A 24,697-nucleotide genomic window follows, 5' to 3' on the forward strand; every position below is an offset into this window, starting at 1 on the left:
TTACCACCTCCAGGCATTTAGGAAAGTTATGCCATTACCTGATGAAGCTGATATGGAGAAACAGATTTGGGTGTCATCAGCATATTGATAACATATAGGTATTAGTGCCCTATGTAGTCCTGGCCACTCCCCATGGCAAACAGAATCAGGCAAAAATGAGAGAACTTGCGCAGACATAACCTGTATATTTCACACAGGCTGCAATATCTTGGGGTTTCTTGGGCACATTTTAGTTCTGGGTTTTTCCAGTACTTGGTAACAGCTAACTTTGCCTTTTGTGGATAGGTACTAGCTAAGCTGTGTGTTTGAAGCGATTCTGATCAATTTGACCTAGCTTCTAAACCTAAGATAATGATGGGGGTGGATGGAGGGTCAGGTAGGTATTAGTGCATACCTCATGCCAGGTAGTCCATGGATAACCTTGAATTCCTGTTAGGGATCTGTAAACACCTCTAAAACTGTGGCTCGGGCTAGTATGAAAGGTCTGCTACAGTTGGCTTGAATCCTCATGAGACATTTTTTCCCTAGTGACTGTTGGGAGTGTTTGGTTGCTGGGGTATGATGTCATAAAGGTAACCAGTGCTTTTAACTCTCATCTAAGATGGTGTTCTTTGCAGCATAATATCCTTGCAGGGGTTAGATGATAGTTCTTAAAAATATTTGTCTTCCATTTTTGTTATGATCTTGTATGTTAACTTTGACAAATGGTCCAACGGAGAGTGTCTCAAAGGTGAAAGCTGAAATGCATGTCTTGGTGCATGAGGCTTGGCTGTGTGTCTTTTCTACAATGCTTTCTAAGGCTACATCATTGCTTAGATGCATCTGTTTGTGTAGAAGTAATATTTCCAGAACAATGCTTTCAAATGAACTGACAGGCTATAATTCATGAAATGCATATAGAGCAGGGCTATAGATCTCCGTTCCTTGGTGGTTGTTGGACTGCAACTCACGTTGTTTCTGATTATTGACCACTGTGCCTGGGGTTGCTGGGAGTTGTAGACCCAACAACAGCTGGAGAGCCAAAGTTACGCAGCCCTGATCAGGGAGCTTGCCAGTGGCTTGGGGAGAGGCTGCGGCAGCAGCCCCTTCCCCCCATGCTGCCTCGGCACATGCCAGCTATGTCCTCTGTGACGATATCAGACAAGGGGTGTGGCCAGCACCTGGAAGGGGCTGTGGGATCCCTCCCTTGCTCCTTGATAGCTGGCTGGAAAGGAGCAGGAGCAGGGCCATGTCTTGTGCTGCCAGCCAGCCAGTGATTAATTCACCAGCTGGGTGCAGGAGGAGGACAAAGGGGTGCCTGGGGGCAGGGGAGGTCTGTGGTAGCCCCCATGACCCCAGCAACCTGGGGACATCTGTCACCTTCTTATCCAGTGGTGACTAACCAGATATAGAGCAAATATGACAATTGGGTATTGGTATTTTGCTATGAGTTAGTTGATGGCATCATCTGAACATCTCATTAAACAAGCATTAAAACAAAGTTTTGTTGCCTGCTGATAGCAAATATTTTCTATTTCATGATGGTCTGTCCTAGTATCTAAGGTGGGGATAGGCAACAGCAGCCCGGGGAGCCAGTCTGGCTCTTCAGACCATCAGGCCTTCAGCTGAGCACCCAGTTCCAGGATAACACCTTCCCTTAATTACCTACCTTAGTGTTAAGGCTTCTATAATGCTCTTTCCCACTATCAACTCCAACTAAGGCTCAGCCTTCCTTTTGACATTGTTAGCTTGCTTAGTTCTTGGATGTCTTGTAACCCAAACTGTTTACATTTCTTCTCACAAGTCGTGTATTCATGGTCCCAGTGCAGCAGCACACTCTTGAAAGAAAGCAAACACTTGGGATCCACTTTGGTTTTGTCATTTCAACAGCAGTGTGTTAAAGAAAACTGCTGTAGCCTTCTGATGCTTAGCAGGTTAACCATTCCCCAGCATCATGCAGAGCAGGAACCTTTTACAGAATGATTCAGAATACACCTCTGCCGCGTGTGTGTTAAGCCATCAGAATTATTCTTTTAATAAATTGTTCTTGAAAAACTTCTTGGAAGACATGTACCTCTTTCTGTTGTTGCTTTCTACTTGGGGCACATCATAGTTGGAATGGCAAAGTTTGATCTGTCTTAGGGTAGATAATAAGGCATAGAGATCCTCCCTTTAGACAAACAATTGCACTAAATGATTTTGTGGTCCTTTTGATCTGTGGTAGTTCTTTCAAATTGCTGCTCCAAAGTGTGGTAAATTGCAGCCAGAGTGAGCTAGTGTCTCCATTTCGCTTCAGAAGCTTGGTCTAGCATAAACAATCAGTGGAAGTTCTGTCCTGCTTCCAGCTCTTCTTCCTATTGGTGAGAAGCATTCAGTGAAAGAGGCTGCATGGAAAACAGATGAGAGCCCACGTGAACCCAGACAGTGCTCCAGAAACATGAACCTAATATAACTTGAATTGGCATGCCTTGCTCTGTTCTCTATGCAGGCTCCTCATTGCGAGCACGCCTTCTGCAATGCCTGCATCACCCAGTGGTTCTCCCAACAGCAGACTTGCCCTGTGGACCGAAGTGTCGTGACCGTGGCTCACCTGCGCCCTGTTCCCCGGATCATGCGTAATATGCTGTCTAAGCTGCAGATCACGTGTGACAACGCTGTTTTCGGTTGTACTGCCGTAGTGCGACTCGACAACCTGATGTCTCACCTCAGTGACTGTGAACACAATCCAAAGCGGCCTGTGACTTGTGAACAGGGATGCGGGTGAGTACTGCCAAATTTAGGCAGGTCTGACCCAAGGCACTGTGATGTCATAATTCAGCGTTTGGCCTAGGGGAATATACATAAGGGGTAGTGTTTCACTTACATGCCAGAGTCATTTGGAAAGATCAGTGAGACACACATTGGCTGTGTGGTCCATTGGCCAAAGCTCAACCGGAGAAGGCTTTTATGATGCGTGAGGCATAATTCAGTTGTAAAGTTCTGACAGTTGTTAACTTGAGACCTCTAACTTCAGTCCCATTCTTCTTAGAGCAGTCTGCTTAGAGAATAGCCTCATATTTCTGTGTTTGTTTCTATAACCTAAACAAGAGTTCCTACTAACTTGGAGATCCTGCTAACACTTGTAGTGTGCTGCTTCCTCAGTTTCTGCTGTGTGCTCTCTCTCTTGCTCTGCAGTTTGGAAATGCCCAAAGATGAGTTGCCGAATCACAACTGCATCAAACACTTACGGTCAGTGGTGCAGCAGCAACAGACAAGAATAGCTGAGCTGGAAAAGACTTCAGCAGAACATAAGCACCAGCTGGCAGAGCAGGTAACAGCTTCCTTTGTGGCCATCTCGTGGCCATCTTACTTGAATGTCTGGCTTTCTCTTAGAAGTGCTTTTTCCTTTTACTGAATAACAATAATTTTACTAGATGCTGAGGATTCAGTTTCTTATGTTTTGTAACAAACATTTAACTTGTTCTTGCAGTGCTGAGGTTTAACCTGCAAGACACTGATTGTTCTTTAAATGCATGTATAATTCTGAACATGAATACAGTCTGGTGCTGTAGGATGATAGCTCTTTCCATACTAAGAGGTTAAGTTATTTATAGTGCAATGTGCTAAGGGATTTTTTGTCTGTAGTGATGAAGCCTCTGGCTCCTATTGGCTGAGCGAACATATTCTACTCATGAAACAGGGATCAGCAACTGGCAACTCCTGAGCCAAATTTGGCTCCTTAGGTGGTGCAATCGGTTCCTCTGGGAGTTGCCGGTCCCAGAGGCAAAAGAGGGATGTGGATGAGCAATATCTATGGCAATGCATGTACTTGCATCATAACAAGGGGGGGGGGTGAGGGCATGGGATATAAGCCAACCACACTCACCCTAGTCCCTCCAGCAAAGTTAGTTGCTGACCAGGGCCTTTGTGATAGTTCAGAGTGCTGAGGGAATGCAACAGTATGGGATGTTTACAGGCAGCCGCCTCGACTGATTCAGCTGGGACTAAAACCTTACATTGTCTCCAGGAACAGGAGGGAGTTGTGTTAACAGCAGAATGGGGCTGGGTGCGATGTGGTCCGAGGAGTAAAGTAGCTTACTGGAATGGGGAGTCAGATGTGGGGTGGGGTGGGGAAGAATCAGCACCAGGATGAGCCACAGTAACTTGGAGGAAGAGCAGTAGACAGAAGAGAGAAGCCTGAGGAAGAAGAAACCAGCTTGGCAAAGGGATTAATGCAGAAGAAACTCATGTTGAATCTAATGCAAGCATAAAAACATATTTTTTTTAATATTGAAGGGGAAGGTGGAATTGGGGAGACACAAAGGTGGTGGACAGTGTGGGGGCCATGAGAAAGGCAAGTTCCAGGGTAGGGGATTGTTAGACAAGGGATTGTGAAATGGCCAGTGCTGTCATGCCTCTTTCAAACTCTATAGCAGAGCTGTGCAGCTTCGACCTTCCCTGTAGATGTTGGACAACAACTTCCCTCATTCTTCCATCAACTTCCACAACAGCTTGAGGGCTGAAGTTGTGTAGCCCTTCTCTCTTATTTTCATGCGTATAAATATGCAGTTAAAATAAGAACATAAGAACAGCCCTGCTGGATCAGGCCCATCTAATCCAGCATCCTGTTTTGCATAGTGGCCCACCAGATGCTGCTAGAAACCTACAGGCAGGAGTTGAGGACATGCCTTCTCTCCTGCTGTTACTCCCTTGCAACTGGTACTCAGAGGCATCCTGCCTTTGAGGCTGGAGGCGGCCTATAGCCCTCCGACTAGTAGCCATCAATAGACCTCTCCTCCATGAAGTTATCCAAACCCCTCTTAAAGCCATCCAGGTTGTTGGCTGTCACCACATCTTGTGGCAGAGAATAGTGAGCAGCAGTTCTAGCATTGGGTCCTGTTTTTCTTCCTTCCTACCATGGCAGCTGCTGTCACAGTTGGAGATGGTAGGTGAGACAAAGAGCAACCCAGGCTTTGCCTTCCTCCTTCAGAGCTTCAATGGTGACCTTAGATTTCTGATATAAATATAATCCTTAACTTCCTCTCTTTGAAGATGAATTGGCAGAGAAGTGTCGTGTTTAGGGTGGGGATGGATGTAATGACAACAGTGAAGAGCTCAGGATCTTAGGATTGTGTGGCAGAAACTGCCAAATTATCAAGTGACTGTGAAGAATGGAATGAACTTAGAATGTTCAGGATTGGTTGAGTTGTCAGTAATACAGACAGCAATGTGAATATTTAGAGCTTTTCTTTTTATACTCTTAAGGGTCCACATAACTGCCTTTATATTCAATCATATGGTAGCATGTGACTGTTTCCCTTCATCTTAGACATTTCTAAATGTAAGGAACACAAGTTCTTTAACCTTTTTATTCAGGATGATAAACACTAAACAATGATACATTTAATCATTAAGATGAATCTTACTAGTTTGCAATTTCAGTAAACATTTAAAGAACTTGGTTTGGTTGTTCTGTCTCCCTGTTTACTGCCTGCAGACTTTCATGGTTGGTTTCCAGAAATTGTGTTCACTTATATGATGTTGCTAAAGCTGCCAAAATACATTATTTCCAGAGCAGCAGAATGGAAGCTAATGTTCCATATATTTTTAATATGCACAGTAATGTGGACATTAGTTATTACAAGAAGATGTGAACAAAAACAATTTTTTTGCAATTGGAAGCTGCAGACTATTTCTTTCCCTCGTGGGTTTTTAAATATGAGTCGACACACAATTAAACAAATAAATGATAAAGTGTCAACAGTTTAACATTTTAATTTATTGAAATATAATCTTTGCTCCTTATTGCACTGGTTGTAGGCTTATCTAGGCTTACAAATAGCACTCACACTCATGATTTAGATCCAAAGGTTTTGATCTACATAGACAGCAAGTATGTTACAGGTGCAAGGTTTTATGTTTTATTTTTGCAGTTGGTACAGGTGTGAGGTCATCGGTAGGAGGCTCCTAAACCCAACCTGGCCTCATGGGGTTTGCCTCATGGCTACTGCCTCTCAGTAGTCTTCTAAGAGGTATGACCACTAACAGACCTTGCTTAAAGGCAGCTTCAGGGAAGAGGGATTGATAAACTGATCCACCCCTTGTGCTCTTAAAAATAGTCCTCCAGGAAAACTTGGTGCTGATTACTACTATAGATAACAACCTGTTCACACAAACCCCCACCCCAACTCCTAGGAAAGTGGCACAATACATAGCCCAGACTAAATTTTGTGTTTCTTTTCTGTGACTACTGAATTATTTAATAACTTTCTTTAAAGAGGAATACAGTGCTCTGGTTGTGTTCCCCAGACTGTGCTAGTCAAAACCACAGCCTTTATTGCAGAGGTTGGTTAGTATTCAATTGGAAATAGTGCTTTAGTCTCAGTATGGATTCATTCCCTAGAACTAGCTCATTAGACCCCTGACACTGCGGAATACCTGCTCTAAATAGGTAGTATATCCCTCTTTCAGAGTTCAGAACATGCTTACATGGGACTCCCAATGGACTCACATCCAAGTATTAATAGCTCAACTAGCTGAACCCATAGAGAGCATCTGTGCGGTAGTTCACTTCCTTTTTGGAGTTAGTTGGGAGAATTTGTTTGGCTGGTCCTCCCACGTTGCTCCCCCCCGCGCCGCTCGCTCGCTCGCGCTGTCGCTCCCCCCCGCGCCGCTCGCTCGCTCGCGCTGTCGCTCCCCCCCGCGCCGCTCGCTCGCTCGCGCTGTCGCTCCCCCCCGCGCCCCTCGCTCGCTCGCGCTGTCGCTCCCCCCCCGCGCCCCTCGCTCGCTCGCGCTGTCGCTCCCCCCCGCGCCCCTCGCTCGCTCGCGCTGTCGCTCCCCCCCGCGCCCCTCGCTCGCTCGCGCTGTCGCTCCCCCCCGCGCCCCTCGCTCGCTCGCGCTGTCGCTCCCCCCCCGCGCCCCTCGTGCCAGGCCAGGCCCGCTAGCGTGGGCCCGCTAGCGTGGGCTAGCGTATTCCCCTCCCCCCAAGCCTTCTGCCCCAGTCCCCTTCCCCCCAATCCTTCTGCCCCAGCTTGCTTTCTTCTCCACTTCCATCTCTTTCTCTCTTTCTCTCTCTCATTCGTGCTCCCCCTCGCCTCCGCTTTTTAGCCTACTTGTGTTTTCCCTGCTGGCCGTTGCCGCATCCTCCTTTTTCCAGTCCCTGGTGTCGGGCCGCCAAGCGTTCAGCCAGCTCCTTTCTGCAGCCCTTCCTCTAGAGAGTACCTTCCGAAGCGCCCAACTGTTTGTCTCTGCCCAGCCAGGCTCCCCCGCTTTCTCTCCCCTCCCTTCTGCTCCAGTCCGTTCAGTTCTCCTCCCCACTTGCCCGCTTTCCTTCCTTTCTTTTTCTCCCCAAATGGCCACTTCTCTACGTGGCCAACCAGCCAGTCCGGCGCCTCCACCGCCCAGCCAATCCGCTGGGTTGCTGGGACGCATCCCCACAGAGGCATGTCTACAAGAATTAATATAATAGATGCTTACTTACAGTAGAGCACATCGTGGATGATATTGTTTACTGTTTTCTACAAGCATGAAAATTGGTATGAATGTTGACTAAATCACAAATATTAATAAAAGGGGACATGTAAAAACAAAAAAGGGCACCTATATATAGGTGATTACCTATATAAAATTGGATTATAATTGTAACTATCACAGACAAAACGTTGCATTCCTATTGTATTGAATACATTTTATTTAATGGAATTAAGCATTATTTGCAGCAGAACACATTTTTTGTGAAATGGAACTAATATATCTGAATTGTAATTACTATTGTAATATTACATTTTATAGTGATATTTTATTATACAGTTCAACTTCTTAACTGGTTCTTATGAGCATAAATATAATATATGACGAAGTACAGAAATAATTTTTAAAACCTTAATGGTTTCATAAAATAAAGACGTTGGATAGTTTTCTGATCCAAGCATGTGCAGCTACACTATCAAGTGCAGTTGATACCATTTTTGAAACATTTACACCTTCCTTTGCAGTCAGCTTTGCAGGCACATTTGGTAAGTTCCTTGCAGCATTCCACAACCGGTGGAAGTGTTGTCCAAAGGATTTTCCATGTACCTTGCTGTTTTGTCCATCTCCATTCAGCAGGACTTGCTGTGTTTGGTTTGCATGCAGTTGTTTGGCCCCATACTATTGCTGCCTGATACGCAGCCCCTGAGTGCGCTGTGCAATAAAAGTGCATCCTTGGTTGACAGAATATCAAAATAGGATTTTTGTTACCTTGCAAAAAATTCACGTCTTGCCTCATTCACGTGCATAGCTGTGCTACCTCTGTCATACATGATTATCACAAATCTCTCCCAAGATCTTGGTCTTCAGTCATTGTAGGGCACTGACTCAGTTTTGTAAACACACTGGACACATCATCAGTGTTCTCTCTAATTTTTTTCATCTGTGTGCGGAATGAGTTTTGTTCTGGCCTTCCTGATTCAATCTGAGTGGGATCTACAATCAACTGAGCAGACATTTAAAAAAACTTAGCGCAGGCATGTGTGCATGCCTTAGAGGGAACACTGCACATCAACAACACATTCCATGCATGCCATGCAGATTTATTCCCTTTGCCACAGAATAATATGGTATTACACCCAGTGAATGCGAGGAAGAAGGGTAGTCCACTAATTTTTTTCTAGTGAGTCTGTGATTTTGTGGACAGGGATCCATTGATACTCTGCGCCCCTTCCAAAAAAACACTCACCTGGTCTGAAGGCCAAGCTCCTTCATTGATGGCAGAACTGATATGGCAATGACAATGATGTCTGTCATTTGCTTTGATTAAAACATCCTTGCAACCCAAGGTTACTGCATTTTTTGGCATGAACAAATACGCCAGTGTCAGCCTCTTCATGTGAGAAAGAAACCAAATTATCTTGGCAGATATTTTGGTTGCTTAAAACATTTTCTTCTTTTGTTAACAGTAATTGTTTTGTCTGTGCGGAGTCCTGCCATCTTGTCTGTTAACAAGTGGAAAAATGCATTCTTGTTGCTAGAATATCTTAAGAAGCTTCTCCAGTCCTTCGGTACTGTGTTTCTTCTTGCTACCCTTCTCCTGAGATCTTTGCTTTGGGCACACCTTGACTGTGCTTCTTCTGCAAGTACACATCAAATACAAAATTGCATCTCTTGTACTTGAGGAAAAAACTCATCCTTTGCACAGCTATCAAAGGTAATACTTGTTGCCCATAGTGGTAGGGTACTCACCAGTGCTGACCCATCTACTATAATGATATCTGCTGATAGTTCTTCCTGCAACACTGTTATATCTGCTTCAAAGATTTTGATCAACGGAGATTTCTCACAGGTGTGAAGCTTTCCATTGTCACTGAGTGCAGCTAGAAATGATTGGTTTTCATACTGAAAAAAATACTTGCAAATCCAACTGTCAAAGAGATAAAGAGTCGTGAGAAAAGTTTGTGAACTTCCTTAATTGCAGCCTTAATTGCAACCTGCTGTTTTGAAGAAATACAACTTGTTTTTTTCTTAATAGGACAATAGAAGAAGTTTCCACCTTCATTGTCTGGGCCTGCTATGAATGATTTGAACTGTTCTCTGCCTCTGTTGTATTGGTAAAAATCATGTCAACATAACTGCAATTTGCAACATTTCTGATGTGGAGATTAGAGAACAAGTAGGTCTGCCAACGATTCTGTAAAAGGTTGCCCCATTTCCAGTATCACATTGGTGAGCTTGCACACTTATATTTGTTGAACTCATCCACACTGCTTTCCCTTAAATCTTTGATTTTTTTTTAACATTTTATTTTAAAGAACAAACTTTACAGTCCAAGGCACTCACAAAAATGAAACACTTTCATATAAAGTTTTAAAAGAAAAGAGAAGAAAAAAGAAAGAAAAATGAGAAAAGAAAGGAAAAGAAAAAACCTAACAATGCATATATATGTAATCATCTTCTAAAGCACATACAATTCATTAAATTTTGACCATTTAGCTTGAAACTCTTCTTCTTCGTCTTTGCCTAAACAGTGAAAAAAACCCAATTCAAATGCGGATAATGAACACTTTTCAGTAGTTCAAAGCTGAAGTTCCGGAGTAAATCTGCTTTTCCAATGTTGAATTATAATCTTTTTGGCCGCCCCCCAAGCACGAAGAATCCATAGTTGTTGATAAAAGTGTTAAGTTCCATATCCTGGGAATATATCCCAGGAGAACATAGCTATCTTTAAAACACGATAATTGCAGTGTCTTATTTACAATTTTATGGACTTCATCCCAAAAAGATGCTATAATTGGGCAAGACTAAACCATATGTGACAATGTCCCCTCATAAATATTACATCTCCAGCAAACCGCGTTCTGAACTCAGCCCTTTCTGAACATCCTCTGAGGAGTCCAGTAAGAGCAAAACAAAAGTTTTTGCTGAACAAGTCTCAATTTAAGATCTATATATGCTCGTTTCATTATCCTTAATGCTATTAACCATTGGTCTACCATAATGGTATATTCAAGATCCTGATTCCATAATACACGAATATAATCAATATCAACTTTCTCTTTCTCTTCAAGTTTTAAGTAAAATGAAACTATAGGTTTAGCTTGTTCTGGTAGATATTCCAAATCCAGTATTAATGATGGAGTTTCTGAAGCAGCAAGTGCATCATGTCCAAATAACTGTTCAAAGGTGCCTTAATTGTATATATTGCCAACTGGCGTTCGAAGGGATATTAAATTCATTTCTCAAAGCATCAAAAGATTTAAAAACCTCTTCTGAGGTAATTAATTGATCTAAAGTAATAATATTAGAAGTTGCCCAATGGCCCAATAGAAAGGTTTCTGCCCAGTCTTCAAATCCGGGTTCATCCATAATGTAAGCTTTGCTTAAATCTGTGAAACCTGAGTCTCATATTCATTCATTAGGTGGCTCACCTTCAGGTCCAGCAATCATCCACCACCTAATTGCTGACTAATTGCTCAGTAATCCCAATTGCTCCTCCATCACCCTTAATAACCTTATTTGCCTGCTCGTGTGCTTGATCAAGCGGCAGAGCTGATTATTCTCTCCCTGATTTGTGAACCACAAAGTTGCCTTTGTAAAACTGCTCAGCTACTCATGGGTGTAGGTTTTCCAATGATGGCGTGTCTATTAAGTAGGTGGGGAGCCAATGGGAATAGTTGGTATTGTTGTTGGGGAGCGGGGGAAGGTATCAGTTCAGATAATGCTTCATGGTACAGAACAAAGTTTGCTTCTCTAAATGACCAAATAAGGGTGAGGATAGTCAGTTCCATCCAAAGTATCAGATACCAGAAGTGAAATTGTGGACTTTCAAGTTACGCTTCCCACACCGTGTTTCAAAGGCCATGACACAGCCTTTGGAAAGGTCTGTTCATTCAGTACAATACTGGCTGTATGCTGTGTTCAGAAATTTATATGAACTGCATGCTGTGATCTGATGTGCTTGTCGTGTTTTATGTTTGAGTCTGTCAAAACCAACTCTGCAGTACCAGATGATGTTATGCCTGCTTCAGCAAGGGCTGCAACCCAACCACTGTCTTGCGGCAAATTTCCAATTGATCTCAATGCAGGCATTTCAATATGTAATCCTCCAAACATTCTGACAAACTTGTTCTCTCCATATGGTTCAGGTCACTGCCACTGGATTTGTTTGGCAATAGCAAAGAGCAGTTGGTCAGCAGCCATGATGGGAGTTTGCCCTGGGTTTAAGAGTTCAACTGACTCCCGTATCTTGTTCAAAACATGTTTTACGGTAGCTATGAATGGGCCTGCTCACATATCAGAGGAAGTAGTGATGTGATGCTGATTTCAAATGGTTTACTTCTCTGTGCTGCATGGTGGGCTGACCAGGTGATGCAGGCAACATTGTCCACCTCTTCCATGAGGCTTATCTTCTCTAGCCATTCTGTCTTCATATGTAGGATGTCCCTGAAGAGTGATGGGCCAGGTAACACTACAGGACAGGGAATAACCACTTTAGGAGGAGTTGGTATACTCTATGGAAATTAAGCTGGTCTGAAATTGGTGAAAATATCAGGAGGGAGTTCAGAAACCTTGTTTGCTTTGCATTCTGAAGTTAGTGTAAATGGCTCTTGTGCATCACTTTACAATCAAAGCTTGGGTATGTGCGCTAAAGTGCATAGGCTTTTTTGGGTGCCTGAAGTTACTTTCTAAAACCATAAACATATGACAACATTTCTGCCAAATCTCAGGTTAGTATCACAATGTGAATTATTCTGATTATTTTTTAACATTTTACATCACACATTTCATATCGCATATTTTGTTTATTAATAGTCACCATATTGGATTTTTGGCATGCCCCCAACCCTTATTTCCTGAAAAAAATACCTGAAAACATTTCTGCCAAATCTCATGCTTGTAGGAATATTTTAATGATTTAGCTTATTTGGGCATTTATCTGCTTCACTATTAGCTTTCATAGTGCTGCAGCATCCAATGCTTCCTGATCATTCACTAACCTTCTACATAATAATACAGTAAAGTAAAGTGTGCCGTCAAGTCAATTTCGACTCCTGGTGCCCACAGAGCCCTGTGGTTTTATTTTGTAGAGTACAGGAGGGGTTTACACTACTCCTTTGTAATTGAGAGGTCTAATGGTGTTTAAATGTTGGGGACTTTTTTTTAACCAAACATCTCCATCCTCTGAAAATCTCTGCTTTGCTCTGCCTATTTGAGATTCACATATTTTTGTTTGCTTCTGCTTGTACCAATGTATTGCCATTTTGAAATATGGATACCATGGATACTTAATTTAGAGTTGCAAGGCTTGAGATCTCTTTTAAGCATTAATCTCTGACGAGCTCTGGCTTCTCATTTGCTCCACTTCTCTTTTTGATCTTGCTTAATTTTTCTTCCTTTGTTCTGGTTCTTTTAGAAACGTGACATTCAGTTGTTGAAGGCATATATGCGAGCAATACGTAGCGTCAACCCCAACCTGCAGAATCTGGAAGAGACTATTGAATACAATGAAATCCTAGAGTAAGTGCTGTGTTCCTGGCCATAGTTGGGTTGAAACAGGGTGGTGGTGTGGTGAGGGCTCAGGCATGGGCAAGAGCATCAGCAGCCAAAGTTGATCATGTTGGGAAAGAGTTGATTGTGATGGGATAAGTGGAATAGACAGCATCACTAGCTAGCAGTTCTGGGGTGGGGATATTTTATATTGGAAATATGGTCACAGTTTTGGGGATAAAGCAATATACAAAGTAGGCAAAATGATACCTTGCATTATACCAACTACAGTTGGCAAAAGAATATACTTTTTCAATTGCACAAGTCTTTGTGAAGGATAATGGTAGCTTTCTTTAGCTTAGATCAAAGTTGGTTACAAGTAATAATTAAAAATATGTAAATAAAGGCGATGGGATGGGGCCATAGCTCAGTGGTAGAACATCTGCTTTGCATGCAGAAGGTTCAATTTCTGGCATCTCCAGGTAGAGCTAGGAAAAACTCCTGCCTGAAACCTTGGAGAAGCCATTGTCCAGTGACAATGCTGTCAGTCAGTGTAGATGGACCAATTGGTCTGGTTTGGTATAAGGCAGCTGCCTGCATTGAGTAATTTTGAAGGAGCAAGTGACATAACCTTATAGTTCTAACACAAGTATTTCCAACAAGGATTTTGCCACAAAGTGTGATGGCTCAAGGACTCTTGAATGTGATCTTTGAGTCCAGGTTTGTTTTGGGGTTTTTTTGTAGCATATATTACAGGTTTTCTTGCATTCCTGGGCCCTTACAACAGCTTGACCTGACCAGTGTATGTAGGAACAATTAGGGGGGAAATAAATAGGTGCTGGTTTAAATCTGCATTTAAAATACATATACAGATTGAAAAATGGCAAATGGTAAGTTAAAATAACTCCCTTTTTAGTCTAACCCACTAGCTGTAAACTCCAAGTCCACATAGGAGAGAGAAATTTTACACTGCTTCTAGAAATGGTACAGTGGGCTTGGTCCATGACAAACTTGCACCAAAAGAAAACCCCATAGTTGTGTGGTCATGTGCCTCCCTGTGCTTCTGTGTATGAACAAAGTTCTGTCTGGCTTCAGATGAGGGAGAGTTGGCTGAGGCCAATTGCCATTTTGCTCTTTCCTTTTCAAGACTGTCTCCTGGAGTGACCATTCCCTCTGGTCATTATGTAAGAGTATGAAAGTTCTGGTACTTGAATTTGCTTATGTTCTTCATAGTGGCCTTCTGTCATATGCATTTTAGGTATCTATGAATGTGCAGAATGTATCCTGGAACCTGCCAGTGCAAAAGCTGCATTTGGGTGGGAGCCCTGCCCCCTGTAGCTTGCTTACTGAGGTTCCCACCTCTTCCCTTGGTCTCTTTTTGACTGTCACAGCAGTTGTATCGGAGATCCTTCTTATTCATCTCTACCCGTGAATGAGCTTTAATAAATAAATAAATAGTTATATCAACCTTCTCCCTCTTTTCGTTTATTCTCATTTTTCTGTTCCTTGCTCTTCTGACTTTCAATTTGCATCTTCGTTTCTCCAGTCCCCCTGCACCCTCTGCCACAGCCAATTGTCCATTCGTTGTGACTTATGGCCATGAGTGCCACCTTCAAATGTTGCGTATTTTGCTTGGCAAATCTCCCGACAGCCACTCCGAGTGACTCTCCTGCCTCAGGGAAGCCCACCAAGTGTATATTTGTAAATTCTGCCAAAGCCTTCACCAGGCAAGCACACAGAAACCTCACCTCTAGACTTTGCACCATTTTATAGGATAGGACTCTGCGTGCTAATTATATGCTGGAGAACACAACAGCCCTCAACTATCTAAAAGAGCACAGCATTACCCGACTCTACTATCAGAAACCTCCACTGATACCACCATGATGAGCTCCATCTCTGCGAACCGTTCTCTAAAGGAGAGTTGAACCCATTGGTACAGAGAACTAAGGCTCCGAAACATCCAACGGAACCAGAGGAATTGAAAAGCCTGGCTGACAACCCCCTGGCACCGAAGCCAAAGAAAACAATATCTGTGGTGACTTCCTCACTTTTAGACCACCACCATCCGGATCTCCATCAGCAGCGGACAGTGACTCGTATTTACAGCCCGATCTCCCCGATAGGGAGAGCAAGTCTGATCATGCTCTCAGTTCTGAAGGAGGATTCGATCCTGACTCCCATTACGAACCTGACTCGCCCTCCCATGACTAGAGCCACAAATGTCCTCTTGGTGGCTGGGAATCAGATGGGCACCACAGATCTCCAGAGTATAGGAGATCACTGGACTGTAGGAGAGAGCACTACAGGCATGCTCTCCCAGCCAGAATTCTATCGTCCCAGGCATTCAGGACTGCAAACCTGGGACTCTGACAGGTGGGAAAGAATCCCTTACTATGACCACAGTCCCCGCCACCACTGCTCTTAATCCAGATGTCTTTTGCCAGTTAGGAGGTGAACAGGTTAACACAAAGACAATTCTGCCCCAAACAAGAACACAGGTACTGCAAGACCTAAAAGGGTCACCAAGGACAAGGGGACAAACCAAATCCACCTGCTGTTCCCACAGCAGGCACTTAGAAAGCCCTTCCAGCAAAGGAACCAATACCATCTCCAGACCAAGAGTCAGATTCAGAGGAGGACTCACTTTCTACTCAGAGCGACAAGGAGGTTCCCCACACTCAGATGAATGACTGGATGGGGAGAAACAGGCTTCCTCTACCGAAGATTATCACCCATATACAGAACAATTGCAATTTTAGCTAAAGTTTTTAGTTGCATTTTATTGATTGTGCTAACTTTAAATTTTGTATTAATTTTTTTAAAAATCAATTAAAAAAAATTGTTTTGTTGTAAACCGCCTAGAGACTTTGGTAGTGGGCAGTATATAAATACACTAGCTGACCGGGTGCATAGCGTCTGCGCCCCTAGTTCGACTTCCCCCCCCCCCTTCAGCCCCTTCTCCCTGTCTTCTGGTAGGCGTCTCTGATGCCCGCCCGGCCCGCTTCTCCCCCCGCCTTGCGGATTCTCCTGCTTCCTACCGCTGCCTCCTCTTCCTGGTGGTCCAGCCGCCTCCTGGCCCTGACGGGTGCGCAGGTCGCCACTGTGGCTGGGGCCGCTGCTGCCGCCGCCATTTCCCCTGGCAGCAGCTCAACGGCCTCCTGCCGCGTGTGAGCTCCCGCTGCCTCAGCCTATCAGGCGCCTCCGCCACCTAGCCAATCAGTGCCGGGACGCACATTCTAAAGGATCACCCAGGAGGATTATATATATAGATACATACACATATATAGAGGGATGGCTACTTCCCTGGGACTTAAGACACAAATAGCCACAGAAGGAACAAAAGACCTCATGTTCAGTCTCATCCAGACTGAAACCACTACCCCAGTCTCACTGCCTCTTTTGCCAACTGTCACAGAGGTAATAAAAAAGGGCATGGGGAAAACTAGCTCCTATCCAACTCACTTCCAGAAAACTGGAACATTTATACAAAGTTCATCAGAAAGAAGCTGATCAACTATTTAAGCATTTGACACCTAATCCTCTTGTAAAGGAGTCATCTCTAAACGGTTTGGGCCCAGGGTATTTGAGGGACTGCCTGCTCCCAAGGGTTGTTGCCCGCTTGACGAGGACATCTGAGGGGGCCCTGCTCCGGGTGCCGACAATGAGGGAGGCCCGGTTGTCGTGCACTCGGGACAGGGCCTTCTCTGTTGCTGCCCCCAGACTCTGGAATGCTCTCCCAGTGGCCATTCGTTCCTCAGACTCCATCACGGCTTTTAGAAAGCTTTTAAAGACTTGGCTTTTTACCCAGGCTTTTACATGATTGTTTTCTACTGCAGCTTCTCTGTGTTTCTATTTGTTGTATTTGTTGTGTTGTTTTTATGCCTGTTTTTATATGTTTTTGTACTTTTAACATGATGTTTTTATTGTGTTTTTATTGTATGTTTTTAACTTTTGTAAACCGCCTTGGGGTTATCTTTTTAATGAAAGGCGGTATATAAATGCAAAAATAAAATAAAATAAAATAAATAAATAAATAAATAAATCTCAACAAGTTACTTGCCAAAAGCTACTTTCAGCACCAGTGGACCAGGATCGCAGAAAATTGGATGCCTTCGGGAAAAGAATATATGCTATTTCCAGCCTCCAACTGTGCATAGCAAATTACCAGGGCTGTATGGCACGATACACACATTTCCTGCTTGAGAAATTGGAACCCTTCGTCAATCAATTGTAATCTGACCAAAGAGATGCAGCTTTGACATTCCTAGCTGAGAGCCTCCAGATCACAAAACTACAACTTCACTTGGCCCAGCACAGAGCGGATTGTGGATCTAGAACCATGGCAGCTGCTGTTGCTTTGCACAGGCACGCTTGGGTAAAATCCACAACACCGGCCCCAGAAGCAAAACTGAAGATAGAAGATCTACCCTTTGATGGGGAAAATCTGATTGGAAAATAAACAGACGATATTCTGGAACAGGTTCATAGGATGACGTCCACAGCTAGATCTCTGGATCTGCAGTCTTATAACCTGAAGCAAACTAAACAGTGTCTCTGGTCACAAGGCAACCAAAGCCAAACTACCAGCCCTTTTGCCAACAGGACTACAGAAAGAACCGTTACCAGCCAAACAATAGCAGTCAAAACCATCTAAGCTTTCTCAGAAGCCCAAGCCTTCCTGTTCCAAAAGAACATGACTCCACACACCAACGAAGCTCCCGACTGCTTTCCTTTGTGGACATGGCAGGAAATAACAATGTACAATTGGGTCTTGACAACTATAAGAATGGGATATGCCATAGAACTCATCAGTCTACTGCTCTTCTTGGGAATACGAAGAACAACTCCGACACAAACCTTACTGCAGGAAATCCAATGCCTCCTACAGAAACGTGTTATCCAACTTATTTGTTACAACACTGGGTCGGGTTTCTACTCCAGGTACTTTGCTGTTTCCAAGCGGGATGGCAGACTAAGACCTATTCTAGATTTACAGGATCTAAACTACTGTCTTCTACCGTTGATTTCTAATGACTACCTTGGCCAGCATACTAAAAATTCTTTTCGGCAATGCATGGTTCACTTCAGTCAACCTCTGTGATGCCTACTTCCATATTTCTGTTTACCCCCTCAAAGAAAATACCTCCATTTTTGTGTAGGCAACAAGATCTACCAGTACAAAGTCTTAGCTTTTATCTTGTTGTTCACTCCATGTGTCTTCTCAAAATGTATGGCATTCGTGGTGGCTCTTCTGAGGAAATAATCCATCTGCCTTTTCTTATTTCTTGATGATTGGCTCCTAGTGGCAAAAACAGAACAACTCAATCTCCATATAAGGACCACATTGACACTGGTAGATCACCTAGGATTATGTATCAATTGGGAGAAATCTAAACATACCCTGACTGCCACTATAGAGTTAATAGGAATCATACCTATGTACTCTGTAGTTCATAGGTGTAGTTCAGGTCATAGGACCTGAATGTTGTGCTCTCTACTCTCATGAGGAAACCCTTTGAGCCCCTAGCAACATGTGCTCTCAAACTGCCAGTCAAGACTGCCTTCTTCCTGGTTATCACTTCGGCCTGTTGGGTAGCAGAGTTGAGAGCTCTTCGTGCTGACCCACATTACCTATCCTTTCAAACTTTTGAGATATGCTCTGCCCAGATATGTCCTTCCTCCCCAAGATTGTTCCCCAGTACAACGTCTCACAAGTTATATGCCTGCCTACCTCCTTTCCATTCCCACCCTCCAAGACTGAACAAGAATGACACAGCCTTGATGTCAAGCGTGTGCTGTCATTCTACCTACCGTACTTGCAAGTTCAGGACATCATCAGCACTCCATCTGCTTCACAATGCCTAATAAAAGGAAACTGATCTCATCATAGCAACTATCATCCTGGATCACTATTGCAATCAAGTTGGGATATTCACTTTCTGGCAAAACAGAACTTTTGCTCCTCCAGGCACACTCTACTAGATGTAGACTAGAATGTAGAATGGCGACTTCAGCATTCCTTCAGGGCATTCCCTTTGAGGCCATCTGTAGAGCGGCCACCTGGAAAGAACCTCTTTCATTTGTCTGCCACTACACCCTGGATACCAGGTCCTGGAATGATTCGCAATTTGGCACAGTGGTTCTCCAGTTGATTCTTCAGTGACAGGCTCTACTGCACTCACTGACCAGGTGAGTAACTTTCTGATCACCTATAGTGTGAATGACAGCAGGCCACTATGAAGAAAGTCAGGATGCTTATCTGTAACAATAGTTCTTCTAGTGGGCTGTTGTCCATTCACACAACTCTCCCTTCTGCAGCAGCTACAAGAACAGGTATGTTGTGGTGGTCTGAGACTGAGGGAAGAGGCGGGAACCACAGTGAGTAAGCTAAGGGGGCAGGGCTACTGCCAAAATGTAGCTTTACCTCTGGAAGGTTCTGAGATACATTCTGCACATGCACAGACACTTATAGAGTGAATGGATAATGGCCAACTCGAAGTACTATTGTTATAGGTAGGCAACCTGACTTTCCTCTTATATCCCCTCCACATTCCTTTTTCCTTCTACCTTGTACACTATACACCATTGTTATAAAATGCTAAGCTATTTTATTACATAATTAAATATTTTAATTAAATGTAATCAAACATTTTATTATAAAATGTTTGTTTCAGCTGAAAGGGTGTGTGTGTGTGTATAGCTAGCAAGTCATTTGTTAAATATGCACACCATCTGTTGATCCTAACATATAATTGAATCAAAGGAAACACTTGTTAGACAGGGCCTTAGTTATAAGGCCTTTGCAGGTCTTTGTCCTCCGTTTTGTTTGCAATTGTGGAGAGTTTAGCTATTACCATTGGAGAAAACAGAACTAGACTTGGTTTTCATCCAAATCCTACATATTTTTGGGAGGCATGGGCAGCTTCAGAGGTAAGGGGGGTCCCCAAATATTGGGTTGGGGGTCATCTGGGGAGCAGATTTTCTGGGAATTTAGGGGGTTAGAGAGAGAACAGGAATTGGTCAAAATCATGTCCCCATGCCCCCTTGTGTGAGTTTGGGGACAATCCAGTACCCTACATTCAAAGTAACAGCTGTGTACTAGGAATGCTGTTTCGTGCACACACAGAGGAGGGATGATCTTCAGTGTCCCCTCTCCTCTCTGCAGACACCTGTGCCCCTGAAAATATGTTCCTGAGGGTACTACAACCCTTAGGAACATGGGGATCACTGAAAATAATTGCTCGCCTCCATGCCCATATGGAAGCATTCCCAGAATGCAACTCTTAGTTTAGATGTTGGCCAGCGTAATTAATGTAGGAGACAATAAAATACATCTGTGCAGGTGATGTAATATATTGGGGAAAACATTTGCAGTTAAATATCTTTGTGATATGAATGCGTGTTTAAAAGTTACTGTTAAGAACATAACCATCCTGGAATAGCTCAGGGTCAATCAGGTCCAACATTCTGTTTCTCACAGGGTGCACTCCTAGTTCATGAGGCAACAGTGAGGCCCAATAGGTCTGGTGAACACTTCATAAGAACTAATTGTACATTTTAGAATGTGTCCCTAAATCTTCTGCAAGGCACAGGTATTCCCTGAGAAACAAGTCAGTGTGGAAAGAGTTCCTTGAAGATGAAAAGTTAAAAACCACGGCTTGGCAAGCTTTCCTGCCTCGTTGGATTCTACTGTGTTCTCCTCACAGTTGATACTGGAAATAATACTTCATGCACAAATGCTGGTTATGTGCAGGAGTGCTTTTTAAAGCTGGCACCTCCCTGGTCAGTTAATATTATGGTATGCCAGACAGGGAGCCCAAGGTTGCGGGCTGAAACAGAAATACACTTGAGTCCTTGCCTCCAGGCTTGAATGCTAGGGCGCCTAGGTAACTCTGCTGATAACTGGAGTACCGACTTATTTCCTGTAACTTTCCTCCTCACGTGACTCTGTTTTTAATTGGCTTCCAGGTGGGTCAACTCTTTACAGCCTGCCCGGGTGACACGGTGGGGTGGCATGATTTCCACACCAGACGCAGTACTCCAGGCTGTAATCAAGCGTTCGTTGGTGGAGAGTGGCTGCCCCACATCCATCATCAATGAGCTGATTGAAAATGCCCATGAACGGAACTGGCCGCAGGGTCTGGCCACCCTAGAAACCCGACAGATGAATCGGCGCTATTATGAAAACTATGTGGCCAAACGCATCCCAGGCAAGCAGGCTGTGGTAGTGATGGCCTGTGAGAACCAACACATGGGTGAGGAGATGGTGCTAGAGCCAGGCCTGGTGATGATATTTGCACACGGAGTGGAGGAAATCTAAAGACTTAACGGAGATGATGATAAAACGATGTGCTTGAAAGTAAAATATACCATGTCCAAGCCCTGTTGATCCTGCCCCACTATACTGTGTCAGGGCATTATTCCTCTCTCTGTTGATTAAAACGCCACTTCCTAAATATGCTGAGCAGGTGCCCAGCAACTTATGCAAAACGCCATGCTGCATTCCCTCCTCCTTGTGATAAATTAGCCCCAGTCTGGTATTGACGCAGGTTTCCAAATCTCTACAAAAAGCACAAGAAACTCCTCTGTGCTCCAGAAATAACAGTGGGCTTCTGTCGGAAAAGTCTTCAGAGAAGTCCTTGATCTCTTGACACGTCTGCATTGGCCCAGCTGGCTCTGCTCCAGTCCTGGGAGTGTGACAGGCTGGTAGATCCCAGCTTAACATTTTCCAGAGCCGAAAGTTATTCTGAAGACTTTTTTCTCCCCCTCCTTTCTCTTGTTCTTGAAGGCATCTCTGTGCAGGCCACACATTTTTTCCATCATGGTCCATAGTGCCCAACTCTCACGCAGTACCTTTAAAGGCACCACTCTGTAGCCTTTATGGGAGGGTGGGGAGGGAGTACAAACACGAGACCACAGATGCCAAACTGGGGATGCAAGTAATGCCAAATAAAATGCACATGCTAGTACTGATGTGTGTTGGCGTGAAAGGTGTTGTGGAGCCAAAAAGCAGCCCTGTCGGAAGGACAATCTCTGCAATTCACTTGGGACACGTGGCCTTATGTTGCCCAGGAGATGACCCTTCCTTTTCAAATGGGGCCTGGTTTTCAGCATGGGGATAGCATTCTTTAGCAATGCGCTGCTGCTGTGGAGTAAAATGGAGTTCTCGTCTCGGAACCTGGACGGTTTTCTTCTTCCTTGCACTCCCAAAGTGTTGCTGATGATGTTGAGTGCTCTGCTGACTTCAGCCCTTCCTTATAGGATGCAAGCCTCCAAGCAGGCACTTGGTTCAGCCTGATCAGAAATGAGCTCCGTTTAATTACGTGTGCCACTTAAGGTTGCCTCAACTTTATGACCTTGAAAAGGAAAAGAGAGAAACATTAACCTGGATGAAACTGTCTTGTCATTGTATGTTGGCTGTTTTGATAAATCTGTGTGTAATTTTTTGTTTGACATCTTGATGATTGTGTTCAGTATTTTTGTACTACTTTTGCCTTTGTATGTTTCCCTTATTTTATTTTTAAATACAGTGGCCCAGGAATGTCTTCAGGTCCAAGTTTAGTTTACCTGTCAAACTTATTTATTTGTAATTTTTTACATCAACTTTATCTTTTGTGTTGCTTTAAGTTTTTTCTTTGCTTTTAAGCATTTGTGCTGGAATTGGTGGAGCAAGGAATTAATGCATCAATAAAGGCACAGTTGGACTTGTTCTGATCAAGCCTTGACAGTACCATCCCTTTTGAACAACATTGCTTCCTGAATATCCTCAACTGGGCAGAAACTTTGAAACAAGGTTTAATTCCTTGTGTTATCGGTGCCTGAAATGGTTGCTGTTACTGCTCATATAAGGGATCCACAATTGAAATTGACCATAGCAGTAGTCACCAGTGTAGAGTTGGGATCACTTTGCAAACAGTTGTGTCTGCAAAGTTCTGGGACAGAGGGAGCTCCTGGAAACCATCATGAGGAATGATGGCCACCTGAGAATTCTACCTCCACTCCCCCATAATGTATTATAGTAAGCGGCTCAGTTCTACATAGTGATCCTGTGGTGAAACTCTACAAGTGTGTGGATATGGTTTTCACAAGAATAGATAGCCTCCAGTCTGGCCCCCTTGCTGGGAAACTTGAAGAAAGATGCCTTCCTAGGAAGACTTCAGTCCCCTAACAAAAACTACTCCCATTCCTCTCCAGAAACTGCATAATTCCTATGAATAAATTGCATGACTAATGCAGCTTAGCTTTGCTTATGACCTTGAATATACACCAGGCAGATGCTCTTTCCAGTTCCCTTCTGTGGGAATAGCTTGTGCTTTGGAGACTCTCAATGTGCAACAGCAATCCAGTTTGGTGGCCTTTCCTTTTTTCTTTTTCTTTTTCGCAAACCAGTTCTTTGGATTTTTGTGTTTTTCACCTCAGCTCTATCCTGTTCAGTTGTTCTTCCATTTTGTTCTTTGCTGGCACACTGCTTGTGCTCACAACCCTTATGTGGAACTTTTGCTTTAGAAATGGAGTCCTTGGTATTGTTTCCATTGGTGTTTTGGCTGTTACAACTGTGACTGTGTGAGCTGCTCCTTCAAGTAACTTTACAGTACTTCTGTTTGGTAACTCGTGTTTTATAAAACACCTGGAATGTGCTTCAAAAGTTGGGTCAGTTTTAGGGATGGAATGGGTTGTGCTTGTATTCATGTCAGTGACATGACATGCTTTGAAAGGGAATCTGTTGGTTGAAAGTAATTCGAACAGTCCCTGATGCTCAGGAATTTGAAAAAGCTGCTAAATCCAACCTAATAACTGCATCTTGCGTTAAACTATTTCACTATTCTCCTAATCCACCTTGGTTTTTCCTATGATGTCTTGCTGTCACTCTCCTTTGTGCTCTGAAATATACCATAGAATTTCAGTCATGTCTCCCTCCAGTATGCAAGTTGCTGACTGCATTTTGTGTTTTGCTGTTCAATTGTGTTGACTGCACTAATAAACTGCCTTTTTCCTGACTTATTTACCTGCTTCCTTCAGCTTCCTGTGTGCCACATCCTGCATGAAAACCTTGCAAAGCTGCTTGATTCCTGTTTGCATTAACATCTTCCTGCACAGCTCCTGCTCTCCAGTTTTTTAATATATTGGGATAAAACCTACTTTCACCAGAAAGTGAACTCTTATGGAAAGGGTGATAACAGCCCCTGAATTTTTTAGTCAAGTTCTTCAACACCACTATTTTGTTTGCTATTAACTATCAAGCCTACTGGTTTGTGTTAGGTTAGCAAGTGAATGCCAGATTTACTAGATGAAAACTTTGCTTTTTTTCCTATGGGTTTCTGATCATCTCTTCCACTGAGGTGACCTCAGAGTTCTGTAGAAACTATGCTACTGACAAACCATTGTTGGGGTAAAGCCCTAATGGTGGGAAAGAGCTTGTGGGTACATATTTGCTGGAACCTGTAGAGGGCAGCCATTTTCCCTGTGGCCTTGGCATAGTGTCTAATGTGTATACAGCAGTTCTGGAACCTCTTCTCCCTTCTCCAAAATCCTGGTCACAGTCAGAATTATTCTCTTTCTGTCCCAACTTAAAATGACAATTTCATTTCTTGAACTGCTTTGGAAATCAGTTCTGTTTTTAGAATGTGTGGAACAGTAATGGAGGAAATGGTACTGCCAGGATTGTGATATGTTCCCATAAGCCCTTGCAGTAGTTTTGAATAGTGTACTGAAATGACTCTACAGAATTGCAATGTCCTTTCTTAAAACACACACCATGATTTTTTAATTAAGCCAC

General features: G+C 43.5%; 1 protein-coding gene across 14 annotated transcripts in view; it reads left to right on the forward strand.

Moving 5' to 3' along the window:
- RNF41 (ring finger protein 41) overlaps nt 1-23,922 on the forward strand; it is a 63,469-nt gene extending 39,547 nt beyond the window's left edge. For 8 of the 14 annotated variants that reach the window (XM_053291009.1, XM_053291011.1, XM_053291018.1 and 5 more), the window contains 5 exons: nt 2,468-2,739; nt 3,154-3,289; nt 7,953-7,973; nt 12,845-12,948; nt 20,890-23,922. In XM_053291009.1, the coding sequence (XP_053146984.1) occupies nt 2,468-2,739; nt 3,154-3,289; nt 7,953-7,973; nt 12,845-12,948; nt 20,890-21,241 (885 nt within the window). In that variant the 3' untranslated portion in view covers nt 21,242-23,922. Of the gene's footprint in view, nt 1-578; nt 731-2,467; nt 2,740-3,153; nt 3,290-7,952; nt 7,974-12,844; nt 12,949-20,889 lie in introns of those variants that run through there. The other 6 variants (XM_053291019.1, XM_053291015.1, XM_053291014.1 and 3 more) reach the window with 5 other exon arrangements.
- The last annotated feature ends 775 nt before the right edge of the window (nt 23,923-24,697 follow it).

Source organism: Hemicordylus capensis, chromosome 2 (genome assembly GCF_027244095.1).
Source record: "Hemicordylus capensis ecotype Gifberg chromosome 2, rHemCap1.1.pri, whole genome shotgun sequence".
Lineage (NCBI taxonomy): Eukaryota > Metazoa > Chordata > Lepidosauria > Squamata > Cordylidae > Hemicordylus > Hemicordylus capensis.